General features: G+C 35.4%; 1 protein-coding gene across 1 annotated transcript in view; it reads left to right on the plus strand.

Moving 5' to 3' along the window:
• The window catches only part of sardh (sarcosine dehydrogenase), a 150,518-nt gene that overhangs the window by 118,807 nt on the left and 14,284 nt on the right, over positions 1-17,427 (plus strand). The window contains exons 19-21 of the mRNA XM_056466759.1: positions 5,069-5,231; positions 10,942-11,110; positions 12,582-12,717. Of these exons, the coding sequence (XP_056322734.1) occupies positions 5,069-5,231; positions 10,942-11,110; positions 12,582-12,717 (468 nt within the window). The remainder of the gene's footprint in view (positions 1-5,068; positions 5,232-10,941; positions 11,111-12,581; positions 12,718-17,427) is intronic.

A 17,427-nucleotide genomic window follows, 5' to 3' on the forward strand; every position in this document is an offset into this window, starting at 1 on the left:
GTAGAGCAAGTAGTTTGACCGTTTTCTGCTGTTTATTATTCCTAGTCATTTCTCCCATAGGCAACTGAATCGTAAGTTCTAAAACAATCATGAAAAAGAGCGCACTTCCACATTTTAGAATAAGATCAATAACATTTTCCTACAAAAAAAGGTATTTTATTAGCTATGGTTTTAAATAATTTATGTAATGATATTAAAATAAACAGTTAAAATATATTTTTCAGATCTAATTAATTGTAATTCAGACTAAAAAAGTCTTTAAAACACTATAAATAAGTGAAAACCTCTGCAGATATTCTGAATCTGATTGGCTGTTGCCATATTCCTCTCTTGTCTTAACTCCCGACATTAGTATTTATTTTCAGCTCTGGGTTCATCTTTTGGCCACTTCAGCCGATAGCAGAACAGCAGCTACTGGGGAGGTGGGGATAAAGAAAAACTTTTGCTGCTTGTTCAAACTACATATTTAAAATGAGTTGAAACAACACAATTTGTACATCTTAATCGTTTGATGTTCAGTCCACTAAATTTGTAGAAAGTAATAAAGTTAATTTAACCAATTTGTTTTGGAACAACATGAAGGAATTTTGGGGAACCCAGCGTTTTTAAATGTAGTAAGGCCCCATCTGCTTGTTCAATTTTAGACAAACAGCCAATACAGAAAATAAATATAATTTATAACACGTCTGCGATATGTATATTGCATATGCTATTATTTTTAGCCTTGATGAGCCGTTTCAAAAGCGTAGAAAAATCTTAATAACAAATGCAAATGTACACTCAAAAATTAGCTGTTTGTTCAGATTGCATATTTAAAATGAGCTCAAACAATACAATTCTTGAGGGTTTTTTTGGGACAATTGTTTTATGTTCAATCCACTTAAATTTGTAAAAACTAATAATTTAACTTAATTCCTTCTTGTTGTCTCAACACAAATTGATTGTGTGGAACCCAGCATTTTTACAGTGTATAAAGATTTGATTCCATGAAAACCATGTAAACAGCAAATCCATTTTCTGTCTTTTCCTGGAAGAGTTGCTGGAAACATTTCAACTTCTGCCGAACTGATAAAAAAGTGCACTCAAACTCGCAGAAACTGCACAAAGTCAGCTTATCAGATTATAACCTTGCCAGCTTTTGGCTGAATATGCATCAGGCAGTGCGCAAACTGTCTGCACGCGAGCTTTCTGAGGCTGAGACTCGTGGAGTGTGTGTAACCGGGTCTCAAGCTGTTGAAACAGTGTCTCGTATTCAGCAACAACTGTTGGCCAGAAACGCTCGGCACGCTCACTGTATCTCCCTGCAGGTTACAGTGGAGAGCGCAGTGCTTGTAGCTGGCTGATAATGGTGCCCTTCCCATGATCCCAGGCCTGCCAGATTGATTTCAAGCCCTCAGGACTGGCACAATTAAGCTCTTCTTTCTGTTCAGTGCAAACACACATTGGAAAAAAAAGCAAGCGTGTGTTACTGATGCAGGATCTGGAAAGCAGCCAGACTATTATCTGCTGTGTTGTGCTGTTGTTTAAGGCTGTTGATTCTCTCTGGTTGGATGTTAATGTGTGTTCGGTAAGAGAGAGACGCAGGTACCTCGGGCCTGTTTAATGAACGATTTTTGCTTTTTTTCTGAAGGATGAAGGCAGCTGGAGGTAGTCGAGGCTTGACAGATGGCACGATCCTCAGAAACTGTGCTCACCTCATTTGTCACGGTGTTTTCTCACTCGCTTTATGAAAATAATCCTGTTTATAACGTACTGTATCACTGCTGTACTGGAATCGAGACAAGATCTTTAAACGAAAACCAATTTGTTGTAAATTGGCTTTTACAGGCACACTACTGTTTTGAAGCTTGCAGTCAATTAGATTCAGTTTCAGAAGAAGTTCATACAGTACTTTTATTCAGAAAGGATGCATTCTAAAGTGACAGTAAATACATTTTTGATGTTACAAAAGAATATTTTAAGTGAATACTGGGGTTTATCTTTTTGTTCAGAATGATTTTATATATTAGAATGATTTCTGAAGGATCATGTGATGCTGAATACTGGTGTAATGATGGTAAACAGTTTTAGGAGAAAATACGTTTTAAATTACTAGTTATAGTAATAAAATAGAAGAGCCCAGCTAAAAGCAATAAGACTTTCTCCATAAGAAAAGAAAAAACGATAGGAAATAGTGTGATAATTGCATTGCTCTGTTACATATTACTTGAAAAATGAACTATAAATGTAACATTATTAACAATTAAAAAAAATTATCTTCCCAAGCTCTAACTTTTGCATCGTAATATGCAGAAAAATGTAATGTTTTCAGAGAAAGATGAGCAAAAAATTATCATAATTTTATCCTTTTCAATAAGGGTGTTACATATTTAATTTAATTATTCATCATGAGGCTTGTAATAAAATAAGCTGCAATACACTCAATCTTTCTCTAATGCATAACACTTGTGCTGCATCCAAAATGGGAGTCTATACAGATGACATAACGGCCCAATCCCATTTCTATTTTTGTACCCCTACCCCTTCCTCTTGGCCCTTAAAACCGAGTGAGAAAGGGAAGGGCTTCAAAATGTACCCCTAAGAAATGGAACAGCACTACAGTACCTGCACATGTCATCATGTCATCGTGATCTCTTGCTTCATATAAGATCGACGATCACGACTGCTGTAGTTATTCCAATTGTGTTATTTTTTGGTATTTATCTTCAGGAAATCACTGAAGGCATATGTCATGTTATCATAACGATCTAATGTGGCAATAAGATCGTAACTGTATTGTGCATTTATACAGTGGCCATATTCATGTAAACACAAGAAAACAACATTTTTTGACAGAGTATTCCAGTGTCATCGAGTGTCAGAATGTTGTGGGACTGCTGTACAGGAGTTATGATTATGGATTATAGATAGCGAAATTTAGCGTTTTTTATTTGAACGTTTTTTTAATGCATGATGGTAAAACATGAATGCGGTTATGAATGCATTAAAACATGCTTGTTTGTTGTAAAAAATTGTAATAATGACAAAAAATACTAATTTGTGCATCTATGCGTCTATGCTGCCGTTGTAGATGGTGTATTCTGGGAAATTTTCTTACCCATTGGTTTCAAGTGTGGTCCTGAAAAATCTCAGTTTGAAGGGGTATCTAGCCCTACCCCTTAGCCCTACGCCTTCAAGCTAAAGAGAATTGGGACACCCCTACCCCTTCACATGAACACTCAAAACAAGGGGTAGGGGTAAGAGGAAGGGCTAAGGGGTCGAATTGGGATTGGGCTAACATTTGGTTTGAAACTTGCTTCGTGACTAATTAAAAGGATTTATACTTTTTTATTAATGTATTTAGTTTGTTTTCTTTAAATGTTTTTTTGTTTTTACTGTTTAGAAGCTTGCAACTAATAATATCTAGTGTAAGAAGTTGATACTTTAATTCAGAAAGGATGCATTCAAGTAAACTAAGTGATTTTGAAGTTACAAAAATGTTTTTAAAAGTTAGAAAAAGAGTATTTTAAATGAAGGTTGGAATTTATCTTTTTTATTTTGCAACTTAGAATGATTTCTGATAGATAATGTAATCATGTGAGGCTGAATAATTGTGTAATGATGGTGAAAATTCAGCTTTTCACCACATTAATAAAATACATTTAAAACGATTGTAGTTATTTTAAAGGTGCTGTATGTACGTTTTTGACTTGTTAAGCATAAAAATACTATAGTATGTTTGTAGATATTTAAGAAACATGCTAAGTGAGCATTCTTGTTTATCTGAAAAACAATGCTGAAGTCAGATATTCTGCTTTAAATATTTGAGTTACGTGCTGGAAGGCTGTTTGTTTATCTGTCAGTTTTGGTTCTTTTAACCTGCCCACTGCCACTTTAGCCAGTTATATTTCAGCACCCTAGGTTGCCTTGATAGAAAACCATGTATTTCATTCAGTCAGTCAGGAAGGCCCTTAAAGTGTGCATCTGTGACCGAAATAAGACGCAGATTCAGTGTTCCAGATGAGGTGGTTATAAATTAGCAAAAAATATAAATATTATAAACGTAAACATTAGATGAGCAGGTTACATTGTAACCCCGTGCCCTAACAACAAGCTACGTTAGGAGATTTGCAGTGAAACGCAATTTGGCTGTTTGCATCAGACAAAACACGACATATATGTAAATACAGCCATTCAGAAGCACAGAATAGTGCACTTACTGCACTTCAACGAAATGGTAAGGTTTATAATCTAATTAATACATATTAAACCTCTTTAACATTATTTAACATACCATTTAACACTGAATAAAGCCCATTAGATGTACCTGAGGTAAACATTGTTGTTTTATCCTGTTGTTTAGTTGCAAGAAACTGAAGCCGTTTCTAACATGTTAATTTCAGGTGTTGGTTATGACCAAAACTCCACTGGCTGTCAAACTTACATACTGCACCTTTAAATAGTTATAGAAAATACTACTAAATAATCTACTGTATTATGATTAAATACAGTTTAAAGTAAAATTATTAGTCCTGCTGTGAAATGTAAACGGCTTTGAAAATATTTCACAACTTCTTTTTAAAGGCTTCATTAGGTTAACTAGACAAGTTAGGTTTATTAGGCAAGTCAATGGACAGCAGTAGTTTTACTGTAGCTAACGGGGGGAAATGTATTGACGTTTAAAAAAATTTAAATTTAAAAACTGGTTTTATTCCAGCCAAGCTAAAAGAAATAAGACTTTCTCCAAAAAAAGAAAAAAATGGTAGGAAATAGTGAGAAAATTCCATCCACCATGTTATCACTGTCATGTGACTTTAACATCAATTGCGTTTCTTCAATGCCATTCGCAAATTCTCTCCTGTGGCAGTATGGGATTGTGTTCATCATATGCACCCTTCCCAAAGTAGTACTTCAGGTCATCAGGGTACTTATTGCCTATTGTTTTACTTACAGTATACTATTATTCCACACATGCAGTACCACTCTACTCGCATACAGTTTTTCACCTATCATATAGTATGGAAGTATACAGTACACCTTCAGTAATCTTTTCTGCACTCATATATTTTTCCACTGTTGTTTTGTGTAGGTGAGGGCCATGCGTCTGTCGTTTGTGGGTGAAATGGGCTGGGAGCTTCACATCCCGAAAGAGTCCTGTCTGCCTGTCTACAATGCTGTCATGGCCGCAGGAGCTAAATATGGCATCAGTAATGCCGGCTACAGGGCCATTGACTCTTTGAGCATTGAGAAAGGTATGGGTTGATCTCATTATTCAATATCATCTCAGTATTATCAATTGTTTTCTGACTTAAGTGTGCCATGCATTGACAATTTCCGTAATTGGTGAAGTAATTTGCACAGGAATGTTTACGTTTTCACACTTTATGGAGTTGTCAGAAGTTTGACAAGGAATGTTTTAGTCCAAAGTGCTGCAATTATCTATTAGGACACTGGGATATTGAGGAAAAAAACAAACATGACCACCATCAGCCAGTGAATTTGAAAGGATTAATTTGAAATTCAATTCAAATGAATGTCGCCAGTTTCAATTCTGAAATTAAAAATGAATTGAAACTGGTCAGTGGGTGGTGCTGTCGAGTTTTGTATTTCATATAACATGGAAAGTTTCAATCATCAAATCTCTGATACTATTCTCAAATATGTGTAAGAACATAGTTTCAAATATCTTTGCCATTTAAATCTATTCCATTAATCTTAATAATGATCACATTATTTTATCCATGACGGGTGATAGATGCAGCCATGTTAGTCAACGCTGTAGTGGAAAGATTAGAGCTGCTGGATTTACAACATGTAAATTAATCAACTTTTTGATTTTAATTTAGCAGCTGATCACGTGACACGCTGAACTTTTTAATCATGTCAGTGTGATCTAGGGGTTGAACAACTTTCGATTTTTTTCAAGTTGACTTTTGTTATTAAAGTCTAGTTGATGTCAACTAGTCACTGGTGATGTCATAATAATAATAATAATAATTCCTTACATTTATATAGCACTTTACACATAGGGGGGAAACTCGTCATCCACCACCAGTGTGCAGCATCCACCTGGATGACGCAACTGCAGCAATTTTGTGCCAGACCGCACACCACACACCAGCTGATTGGTGGAGAGGAGACAGTGTGATGAAGCCAATTATGATATGGGGATGGTTAGGAGGCCATGATGGACAGAGACCAGTGGGAAGATTTGGCCAGGATGCCGGGGTTAAACCCCTACTCTTTTTCAAAGGACATCCTGGGATTTTTAATGACCACAGAGAGTCAAGACCTCGGTTTAACATCTCATTCGAAAGACGGTGCTCACTGAGCAGTATAGAGTCCCCATCACTATACTGGGGCATTAGGACCCACTCGGACCGCAGGTTGGGCGCCCCCTGATGGCCTCACTAACACCACTTACGGCAGCAACCTAGCTTTCCCATGTGGTCTCCCATCCAGGTACTGACCAGCCGCAGCCCTGCTTAGCTTCAGTGGGTGACCATGTAAGAGTTGCAGAGAGCTAGCTGCTGGCAATAAATAAAACACAAGGTGCCACAATTTGCAATTTATTGCAGGAAGAATATATACATTGTTTGACAGCTCATACCATTCATTCATTTTCCTTTGGCGGATGCCCTTCCAGCTGCTACCCAGTACTGGGAAACACCCATACACTCTCATTCACATACATACACTATGGCCAGTTTAATCTGGGAGGTGACAGTGCTAACCACTGAGCCACTGTGTCGCACTACAGCTTATAACATGTTACAAAAACAATGCAACATTACCAGTGGCTCATTTTAGTGCAAAACAAATGTCATTGTCAATTTTGTTAACAACGCAACATTAGCACATGCTAATTTTAGTGCAAAAAATGCAGTCAGCACATTGATCGTGGCACATACTAATAAAAATATATTTAAACCAAAATAATGCATACGTTGTCGTAACTAAGAACACCAATTTATAGCAAAATATGTCACAATAACATAACACATGAAAGACAGAAGCTATAATACCAACTCGCGGTCGGAGTACTGCTCAGATGCAGATTGTACTGCTTTCAGAGTGCAGGCCAAAAAGCTTCTCAAAATCCACTTACTGCTCATCTTGGTCAGATGTCTCCTCACTGCAAATCTTTACCGCATTCACCTGGGATCTTATTTACACATGCCATGAAGTTGGTCATACCTCTGTGGCTGCGCGATTCACGGTTGATTCCCAAAATATGTCAGCATCTACAATTTTCAGAGGAAAACACCCAATCACATGACTTTTCCAGTCTTGCCTAAATACAGTTGAATAGCATTTGCTCAAGGTATTTGCATGGAGCAATCTAACTATCTGACACCAGTTAGTTCATATTAATCATTGACACTGACATAAGAAACAAAACACTTAAATGATTTTTTTATATCTGAGGTCAGTTTCATTCAGTGAATTACCTTCGTGTAAAGTTGGCATGTACTTCAGGTCAAAAACCTGAGCAGCGCTACTGGTGACGTCCATCCAAAAGCATCACGGCAGAGCATTGAAGTCAACCAATCAACCCCCAGTTTGATCATACACATCAAAGACTTAACTAAACTCTGGACTGTGTAGATCAATCATTTTTTCCCAAAGCTATAATAGGGCAATTTACAAAATTGGTGTGGCCAAATATGTCCAAAAGCCTATAATTTACTCTTCCGGTGCTGTACTAAAATTGTCTACCCAGGCAAATATTACAGTTTGTCAAAATTTTATTATTTGCACAGATATGCACAGTGTCATCTTCTGATGGCCAAAAGTCAAAATTTGACATCACAAATGTAAGAAATATTTTATTATTAACCTCCTTTTAATTCTTGCCAAATTCCATATACACCGCTGTAAATTCTCTCAACGTATACCTTGTTTCGATGTTTTTGAAAAGGAACTTCAACAGTACAATAGAACTATTGCTTCCTCTAAAAATCTTAAAGCTATTAGAACTGTTAACTTATTTTTCTTTTTAATTTGCTTAACTGCTTAACACATGATTTTATATTATTTGTTTTTTGTTTTATATATATATATATATATATATATATATATATATATATATATATGTGTGTGTGCGTGTGTGTAATGCTGGACCAGGTAAGCTATTGAGCAAGTTTACTATGTTGGAAAAGTTGGAAATGTTAATTTCTGGGGTTATTAATCCGGAGTCCCCACAACGGAATGAACTGCCAACTTATCCAGCACATGTTTTACGCAGCGGATGCCCTTCCACCTGCAACCCATCACTGGCCAAGCGAAAACATTATGCCCTAGTCAATTCACAGGGGAAGTGAATATAAATAGTCAGATCTCATTTTACTATCCCTAATATTGATTTCAGTTGAAATCTGCAGCAAATTGTACATATTTTGTACTTCTAAGCATGCTTTAGGAGTTGTAGAGCCACATTTTTCCAATAAACCTGGGTAGAGCAATGTGCTTTTAGCGTGTTAGTGCCTGTCAGAATAAGTTGATTTGCTCTGAGATTCATCTGATATAGAGTGTTTGCTAAAAGTTTTGCTCAGCAGATCTTGATTGATCTTTTAAAGTTCTATAAAACCTCCTGGAGATACATTTCAATTCAGACTGCAAGCGTAAAGCAGTATTGTGCATCTGTCCAATAGAGCCACATATATAATTCATTCTCAGTGCTTCTTTCAATACAGCTTTAAGAAAAACATCAACCACAGCAGTTTTTACTCACCAGCACTGGCCGAAATGCACACATGCTGTTGGAGGTCAGTTGGAGATAATAGTTCAGACGTGCTGTGGTTTGGTTGGTGTCTCTGATGCGTTGTGGAATTAAAGGGAAAAGTAGACAGAAAAGCCACAATAAAGACTCATTACTGGAGCTGTACACTTCAGCACTTCCACTGCACTCCTGAGACTCAACTCAGCTTCAGTGTTTGTTCACTATGTAGGTCAGATCATGTGTGTTTGGGGTTTAAATGCACTGCCTGAGTGAATGGCTAAGTATAATGAAGAATTAAGTCCATTCCTGCTTGATGGATAGTACGATGTCTAATGTGGAACATCGTGATGGACGGTGGCGTCGTCGTAGGCGGTGGTAAATTAATTATTTATGAATAATTAATTAATTCATAACAAATTAATCATTTGTAGCCTACCATTTCAACTACCTGACCCGCATGGTCTTTGTTTTACCCAAAACCAAATCATAAATAAATCATGTTAAGTTACACACAAATTACCACCTGTCGATCACTTTTTCCACAGGACTCTGGCATGAATAGGCAGAGTGATCTGTGTCGTTATAATGGCGTCAACAAACTTGGTTGGTGAAAAAAGGTGCACAACCAACAGAAACCAACCAACAGTATCTGAGGTTTTCTCTACAATTACGAAGTACAAGTGTGAAAGTGAAAGATTGAAGCAGTGTACTGATGCTGTGACATCTTACCTGCTAGATTCAAAAGACAGAAGAGTCGTTAGATAGAAACAAGATGAATTAAATCTCACGTTTAACACCTATAGTGAGACACAATCCAGCGGTACATCCTTAATAAACTGTCTGACATGCACTGCTCTCTGGGGTTTTGTGCTCAAAGCACCCGCTGACTGCCTGAAGCTCAGACGTGAGCATATGCTGTAGCGCATGACTGTGTGTGTATGTGTGTGTGTGTGTGTGTGTGTGTGTGTGTGTGTGGTCACGTGATGTGCGTTTTCAGCGGTATAGTGTGGAAGGAGGACTTTTCAGAAAGAAGAATAGATGAAACGCCAGTGTAGACGTGGATCATTTTCATTCTAAAATGCCATTTTAAAACTAAGACATAGTAGTGTAAACGGGGCCTAAGTGTGTATTTTTTGCGAGCTGGTTGCTGCTGGAAGGGCAGGGTAGAGGATCACTATGCCGGCTCAGCATCATGATGTCAATCGACCATCGGCAATGGCATCGTCTATCTATCCAATAATAGATATCCTAATGAATAGATGTTTTTGTTGTTGTTTTATTTATTTATTTATTTTTTTTTGTATTGGTAAGTAACAATTCTGTTTTGACAAATTAACAAATTAAAAGTGTCCAGAAATTCAATTATACACAAATGAATGCATTTTGTGAGGAATATTTTTAGATTTTTCTTTTTGCTTAGTTTTTTTAGGTAAATATATATATATATATATATATATATATATATATATATATATATATATATATATATATATATATATATATATATATATATATATATATATTTTTTTTTTTTTTTTTTTTTTTTTTTAAGTGGGGCAAAGTTTGAAATTGTGACATTATAAGAGAACATTGACATTTATTTAACAAAATTCTTTTCTGAAAGGATATTTTAAAAAGTTTTATTAAATAATAAATAAAAATGTATTTAGATTGAACTCTTAAATCCAATGATCCACTTAATTAAAGCTTTAAAGAAAACTTGTTTTTTAAGTTTCTAATGCTTACTAAACCTGCATTTATTTGACAAAAAGAACAGTAAAATTGTTGTTTGCAAACATTATTACAATTTAAAATACCTCTCTTAAATTTTTTGTTATACATTTAAGATGTAGTTTATTCTTTCATTAATTGAAGGTCCAAAAGATAAATAATTATTATTAGATTATTAGGAATAGAAATGTCTTTTGATTTAGTTTATTCTTTCATTAATTGAAGGTCCAAAAGATAAATAATTATTATTAGATTATTAGGAATAGAAATGTCTTTTGATTTAATGTAATGCACCCTTGCTGAATAAATACAATTTTATTGATCACAAACTTTTAAAATTTAATGTATTATCAAAACCCTTTCTAGAATTGCAGATTTTTTTTCCTTTGTTTCTAAGCTTACATTTTGTATATTTTTAAGACACCATAAAAGCTTTTGAAGAACTGAAGAATCTTTTTTAATTTGATGTATGTTTTTTTTTATTAACCATCTTTCTCTCTCTCTGTCAGGTTACAGGCATTGGCATGCAGATCTGCGTCCTGATGACACTCCACTTGAGGCAGGACTTGCATTCACATGTAAGCTAAAGACCTCCATTCCCTTCATGGGACGGACAGCGCTGGAGGCCCAAAAGGCAGAGGGTCTGCGCAGACGTATCGTTTGCTTCACAGTTGATGAGTGAGTCATAGAACACAGAAGAAGAGAGCACAGAATGATAATATACAGTTAAAGTCATAGTTGTTAGCCCTCCTGAATTATTAGCCCCTTTGTATATATATTTTTCCCTAATTTCTGTTTAACGGAGAGAAGATTTTCTCCAACACATTTCTAAACATAATAGTTTTGATAACTCATTTCTAATAAAATATTTATTTTATCTTTGCCATGATGACAGTAAATAATAGTTGACTAGATATTTTTCAAGGCGCTTCAACACAGCTTAAAGTGACATTTAAAGGCTTAACTAGGTTAATTAGGTTAACTAGGCAGGTTAGGGTAATTAGGCATGTCATTGTATGATGAGGATTTGTTCTGTAGACTATCAAAAAACAAAATAGTGCGATGGGGGCTAATAATTTTGACCTTAAAATGTTTTTTAAAAATATATAAATCTGCTTTTATTCTATACAAAATAAAACAAATAAGACTTTCTCTATATGAAAAAATATTATAGGGCATACTGTTAAAAATTTCTTGCTCTGTTAAACATAATTTGGGAAATATTGGAAAAAGAAAAAGAAATTTCACAGGAGGGCGAATCATTTTGACTTTAACTGCATACATAAAGTATGTAATATACATAAATAATAAATGATATTATCATGGTAGATTAACGGAATTTATTTTATTGTATCCTGCTGTAAATACCTCTTTTTAAATCAAAGTAAAAACATATTTTCGTGTGTTTCTTTAAATGTAAATTAGTTGCTGGTCCCACCCCTTACCAGAAAAGGGCGGAGCCTTTACAACTTGTGACTGTTATTCTTGCCTCAACAAACAAAACATATGCATCTAATTGAACTCCTAATATACAGTTTTACAGTTTTCACACAGAAAGCCCTTTGTTAAATTCTCAAACTAAGTAAGTTGTGTCTATTAATGCAATATAATGTAAACAGTTTGGAAAATGTGTATCAACATATCTGATCTGTAAAACAGCGTATTATTAACTTGTAAAAAAATGAGGTGTATACTTGGACATTTTCTCTGGGTTAAAATTCAAAGCACACAGTAGACTAATATGCTGGTCATCACATAGCCTCAGGTATTTGGCAAGTTTTTTGACATTTATTTACCTACCGTCTGGCTTGAAAGTGAATAATTGCAGAAATGCCAAACTAATAGCACAATACATCACCTTGCATTTGACTGAAAAGGTTTCTCAAGGAGAGTTCTGAGTTTGTCCAGCACTTTTCCTGATTTTCCACACTTAGAGCTTCATTCTGACCTGCTCTGGACTTTAGTAACTACAATTTCATTATTGAAACAGTTCAAAGAAGTTGAATTGGCGTGATAAAAGATGAAATCAACTCACCAGATCTGAACGAGGCCTTTCAGATCTGGCATGAATGCAAATGATGAAAACTCTCCATGTTATTTTGGTTTCCTCGTTTGGTCAGCACTGATGTGTTGTTTGTTTCTTCTGCAGGAAAGTGCCAATGTTTGGTCTGGAAGCTATTTTCCGCAATGGTGTTCCTGTGGGCCACCTGCGGCGCTCTGAATTTGGATTTGCTATTGACAAGACCATTGGATATGGTTATATTCGCAACCCAGATGGCGGTGTGGTGAGTACCGTACTTCAGTGAGCTGTTTACTTACAGAGCTTAAAAGAGCATAGATGCTTTTTATTAATGACAGTGATTATTAGTGCGGTTCCTTTGAATATGTGTGAAATCTCCATCTAAGCCTACATCCACTATGTTTTTTTCTTTTGTGGATTCTGAAAGTTTTATACAAATGTGTGTATTGTTTCAAGAAATGTCTGCGTCCAGATGGAAACAGGAAAACTGGGTTAAATGGTGTAATATGTATGCCACACCTATATGTGGCGCTGTCAAGAAAACAAAGACAGATCTGCAGGATATGAAAAATATCACAGAAGAATTTAGTGAGAATGCGCATGAAATCTGTCTGTCTTCAGCTCACTGTGTATAGAATGTAAACGAACCAGAGTTGATTTAAAAATCTGTCGCATGTAACTGTAAACGTGTCTCTAGTTGATATAGCGTTAGCAGGTTTTATTGTAACAGTGCTAATATTATTAGCATTACCTGCAGGACAAATGCAGGGTTGTTACAAGATCAGATATGGTTGTGGCCAGAGGTTAACGAAAATGATTTATATTATCGATTAAATTTCCCATTAATTGTATTTTAATAACGTCTACTCCCACAGTGCCCATCACAGTAATGTAAAAACAGTAGCTGTACAGCATATTATTTATGTCATCTATTAAATTACCCAATAAATTGTATTTTTCAACGCCTACCCCTACTCTAAACCCAACCGTCACAGTACTGTTAGAATATTAATTATTGTTAAACAGTGTCATAAAAACATTGCTGCTATATTGATGTGCATATCGCACTTCCAGCCGGCCGCGTATCTTATCTAGACTTTACCCAAATACAGCTCTGTAAACCACCATTGTTGTTGTCACCAGTTGTAATCTGTGACATTCGATCTTCTTCCTCAGGTCACGTGGTACTGTGATGTCATTAGCTACGCTTCCACCCACCTATTTTTATGTGCATTTTGTATATGCGCATAAAAAAACAGTTGATGGAAACGGCAAAACGCGCATCAGTTTTGAAAATGCTCATAATAAATGTATGCACATATCTGAGTAGGATAAACTTTTTATTCGATAAGAAATTATGCTCATAAACTACGATGGAAACACTTTTATCGAACAAATTCAACTATGTGCATTAAAAAAAGTCATATGATTTTGTTATGAGAGATCATGTGATGCTGAGCACATTGTAAAACATCTGAAATGTTGTTTTGGTCATTCTAAAACGTCTTAACCATTTCAGTATTAGTGTTATTATATTATTAATTACCTCCAGAATTGTTAAGAGCTTCTGTGCTCTGCGTCTCACGCCTTCAAACGCCACCACGCATTCATTGCATGTCAGCATTTGTCTTCTGAGGCGCAAATAATTTATTAAATAAAGAAAAGATTCACGCAGCTTCTCCTGATTATTTTGTTCTCTTTGACTAATTGGATGGAAATGCTGCTTTATTCGCACGTCTTTTGTGCAATATTACAGTTTTGCGAATGAATTTAATTTGCGTCTTTGGATGGAAACATAGCTATTGTTTCCACCAAGTAGAGTTTTAGTATTTTAGTTTTAGTTTGGCTATGTGACAGGCAGCGTGTTTCATTCTGTAGCCTGTTATTCAAAATTTGTTTCTGGTCATAGATAATGCTGGTGCCTTGTTGACGAAGGGCTGAAATAATATTAAACTTTTACAGATTAACAGATTAACCTAAGTCTGGTCTTGGTCACTTCCAATCATACTCAAATCGGAAATATGAAATCAAGCTGGACCAAAGATATCAAAACCAACCATTCATTCATTCATTTTCTTTTTGGTTTAGTCTCTTTATTAATCTGGGGTCGCCACAGCGGAATGAACTGCCAACTTATGCTGCAACTTTCCAGCTGCAACCCATCACTGGGAAACATCCATACACACTCATTCACACACATACACTATGGACAATTTAGCCTACCCAATTCACCTGTACTGCATGTCTTTGAACTTTTGGGGGAAACTGGAGCACCCTGAGGAAACCCACGCGAACATGGGGAAAACATGCAAACTCCACACAGAAATGCCATCTGACCCAGCCGAGGCTCGTACCAGCGACCTTCTTGCTGTGAGGCGATTGTGCTACCCACTGCGCCACCATGACAGGATGTTATTGCAATATCATTGTATTTTCACAAAATGTATGTCATATACGCCTTTTTTTTCTTCAGGTTCAGTCTAAAAGGGACAGTTCACCCAAAAATTTAAATTCTGTTATTTACACCCCATCCAGTTATTCCATGTTTGAATTTCTTTCGTCTCTTGAAAGCAAAAGCAGATATTTTGAAGATTTTTGGAAACTTGTAAAAATTGGATACCATTGGCTACTGGTTTCCAGCATTCTTTACAATATCTTCTTTTGTTTTCCACCAAAAAAAGAAACTCATAAGTGTCTGGTCCCACCTGAAGGAGAGTAAATGTCTTTTTTTTAGGTAAAAATTTCCTTTAGGCAGACCACAACTACAGTACACGTTTATTACTATTGTTGGTTTGGATCAATGCAATCAAGAGAAAAACAAAACAAGTGTAAACCAAGCAGCTGTTGGTCAATGCAGCAAATTCACTTGACCAAGTTGAACCTGTTGAGTAATCGAGAGGAAAAAACTTCTACACAGTGATGGAAGCTTTTAAAACACTGCTTCACAAAACATCGGTTTTCCAAATAATTGCTTTCAAACCAGTAATTCAAAGCACATTAAGCTGCCAAAGTCCTGTTATTTCAATAAATGAGGTGTTACATCACAAATGTTTTGAAATTGCATTGGTTTGTTGCTAGGTAATGATGATCACTGTGAACCCATGAACCGCTGTACTGTGTATTTTATAGGGTTTTTTTTTTACATGTAAGATCAGTTCTAAACTTTTGTTGCCATTTTAGTGGCATTTATATAACAAACAATAAGAGCTGCAGTTAATTAGTCTGAATAACCTACTCTATAATAACTCTATGAATAACTCTATGAAACAAAAATATGTTTAATTAAGACAGTACGTTACACAGTTAATATTTATTGTACAAGCCTGTAGACAGGGGAGTTCGGGTGGTTTAAAAGACCCACCCCTCACTGACAAAGGTCAATAATTGTCCCATACAGGAGCATTTGTCCTATTTAGTGGGTTATGCTATACCATTTTAAATTGTTAAACTAACCTAGAGGTGGCGAACCTGGAGGCCTGCAGCCCTACACAGTTTAGTTTCAACCCTGCTTCAATACACTTAAATCAAGTCTGAATTAGTTTGATCAGGTGTGTTTAATTACGGTTTTCAAGAGTTCACACTTGGCTGATGATTGATAATAAAGCTTGTTTGGCATTCTGTCCCGGGGTAATTCTTTAGGACAAAGATACTGAGATATTTTAAGACCAAACAGAATCCTTCGTTGGCTGTCGCTTTGGAAAAAAATATATATTTAGCCAGCTGTGCAAGAAAACATACAATCTGATGAAAGTGAAGTCTGTATTTACTACTGACCTACTGTATTGTTGTCAAATAGAGAAAACATTTTACAAGTAACTTTTATTCAAAATCTTGAACCTTAGTCTTGAAACAAAAAAATTACCCAATAAAAATGTATGAAACCGCAAAAGCGGCCATAGTCAATTAACTTGAATACTAATTTGGGTGTTGTTATTCTGTTTTCAATGTACTTTTTATATGAGAGGCTAGAAAAATTGTGAAGCTCTACACTATTATTATTTTTAATTAATTAATTTATTTATTCATTTTCAACATCGACCGCATTACTGCATTACTGCCGCTGCACCAATTCACCTGTCAATCGCACATTCCACTCTTCCCTCACTCATGAACAAAACCCCAAGATACCCCTCCACCTGGGGTAAGGACTTTCCTCCAACCTGGAAATGGCAAACAACCTTTTTCCAGTGGAGCACCACGGCCTTGGACTTGGAGGTTCTGATTCTCATCCCAGCCGCATCACACTCGGCAGCAAACTGCCCCACGGCGCCACCGCATCCCCATCATTATTATTATTATTATTATTATTATTATTATTATTATTGTTATTATTATTATTATTATTATAATAATTATTATTATTATTATTATTATTATTATTATTATTATTATTGTTATTGTTATTATTATTATTATTATTATTATTATTATTATTATTATTATTATTATTATTATTATTTTTATTATTATTTTCATTATTATTATCATGTATTAAAATGGTCAAATTCTGTCTGAAGACAGTTGAATGTGCTGGCCAGTTTTTTATTTTCCTAATAACTGACAATAGGCTACAGTTTTAAATGTAAAACTTTAACTGGTTCCTATTTTTTTTTCTAATAATATAGGATTGGGTGCATGTGTGAGTAATTATTCATATTTCTTTATTCTGAATCTTTAGGAGATATTTTTGGTACATCAAAAAGTGTGGCTATGATGACCACCTGACAAGCTAATCCAGCTAAAAATAGTACTTAAAATATCACTAAAATGCAGTCTTTAAATCTCATAATTAAATAGAAAATAAGGCGAATAACTGCAAAAAGGTCCACTTCTTGAGAAAATGGGCCTGTGGTGAAATATGATGTTCTTTTTTTATATTTATTATACATCATTCTGACCAGCAGGCATGTGTCATTTAAGTGACAGTGAAAAATTTACCAAAGTAGTCGGTTCAATTGATTCAAACTCAAATAGA

This window comes from Danio aesculapii, chromosome 10, assembly GCF_903798145.1.
Source record: "Danio aesculapii chromosome 10, fDanAes4.1, whole genome shotgun sequence".
Classification (NCBI taxonomy): domain Eukaryota; kingdom Metazoa; phylum Chordata; class Actinopteri; order Cypriniformes; family Danionidae; genus Danio; species Danio aesculapii.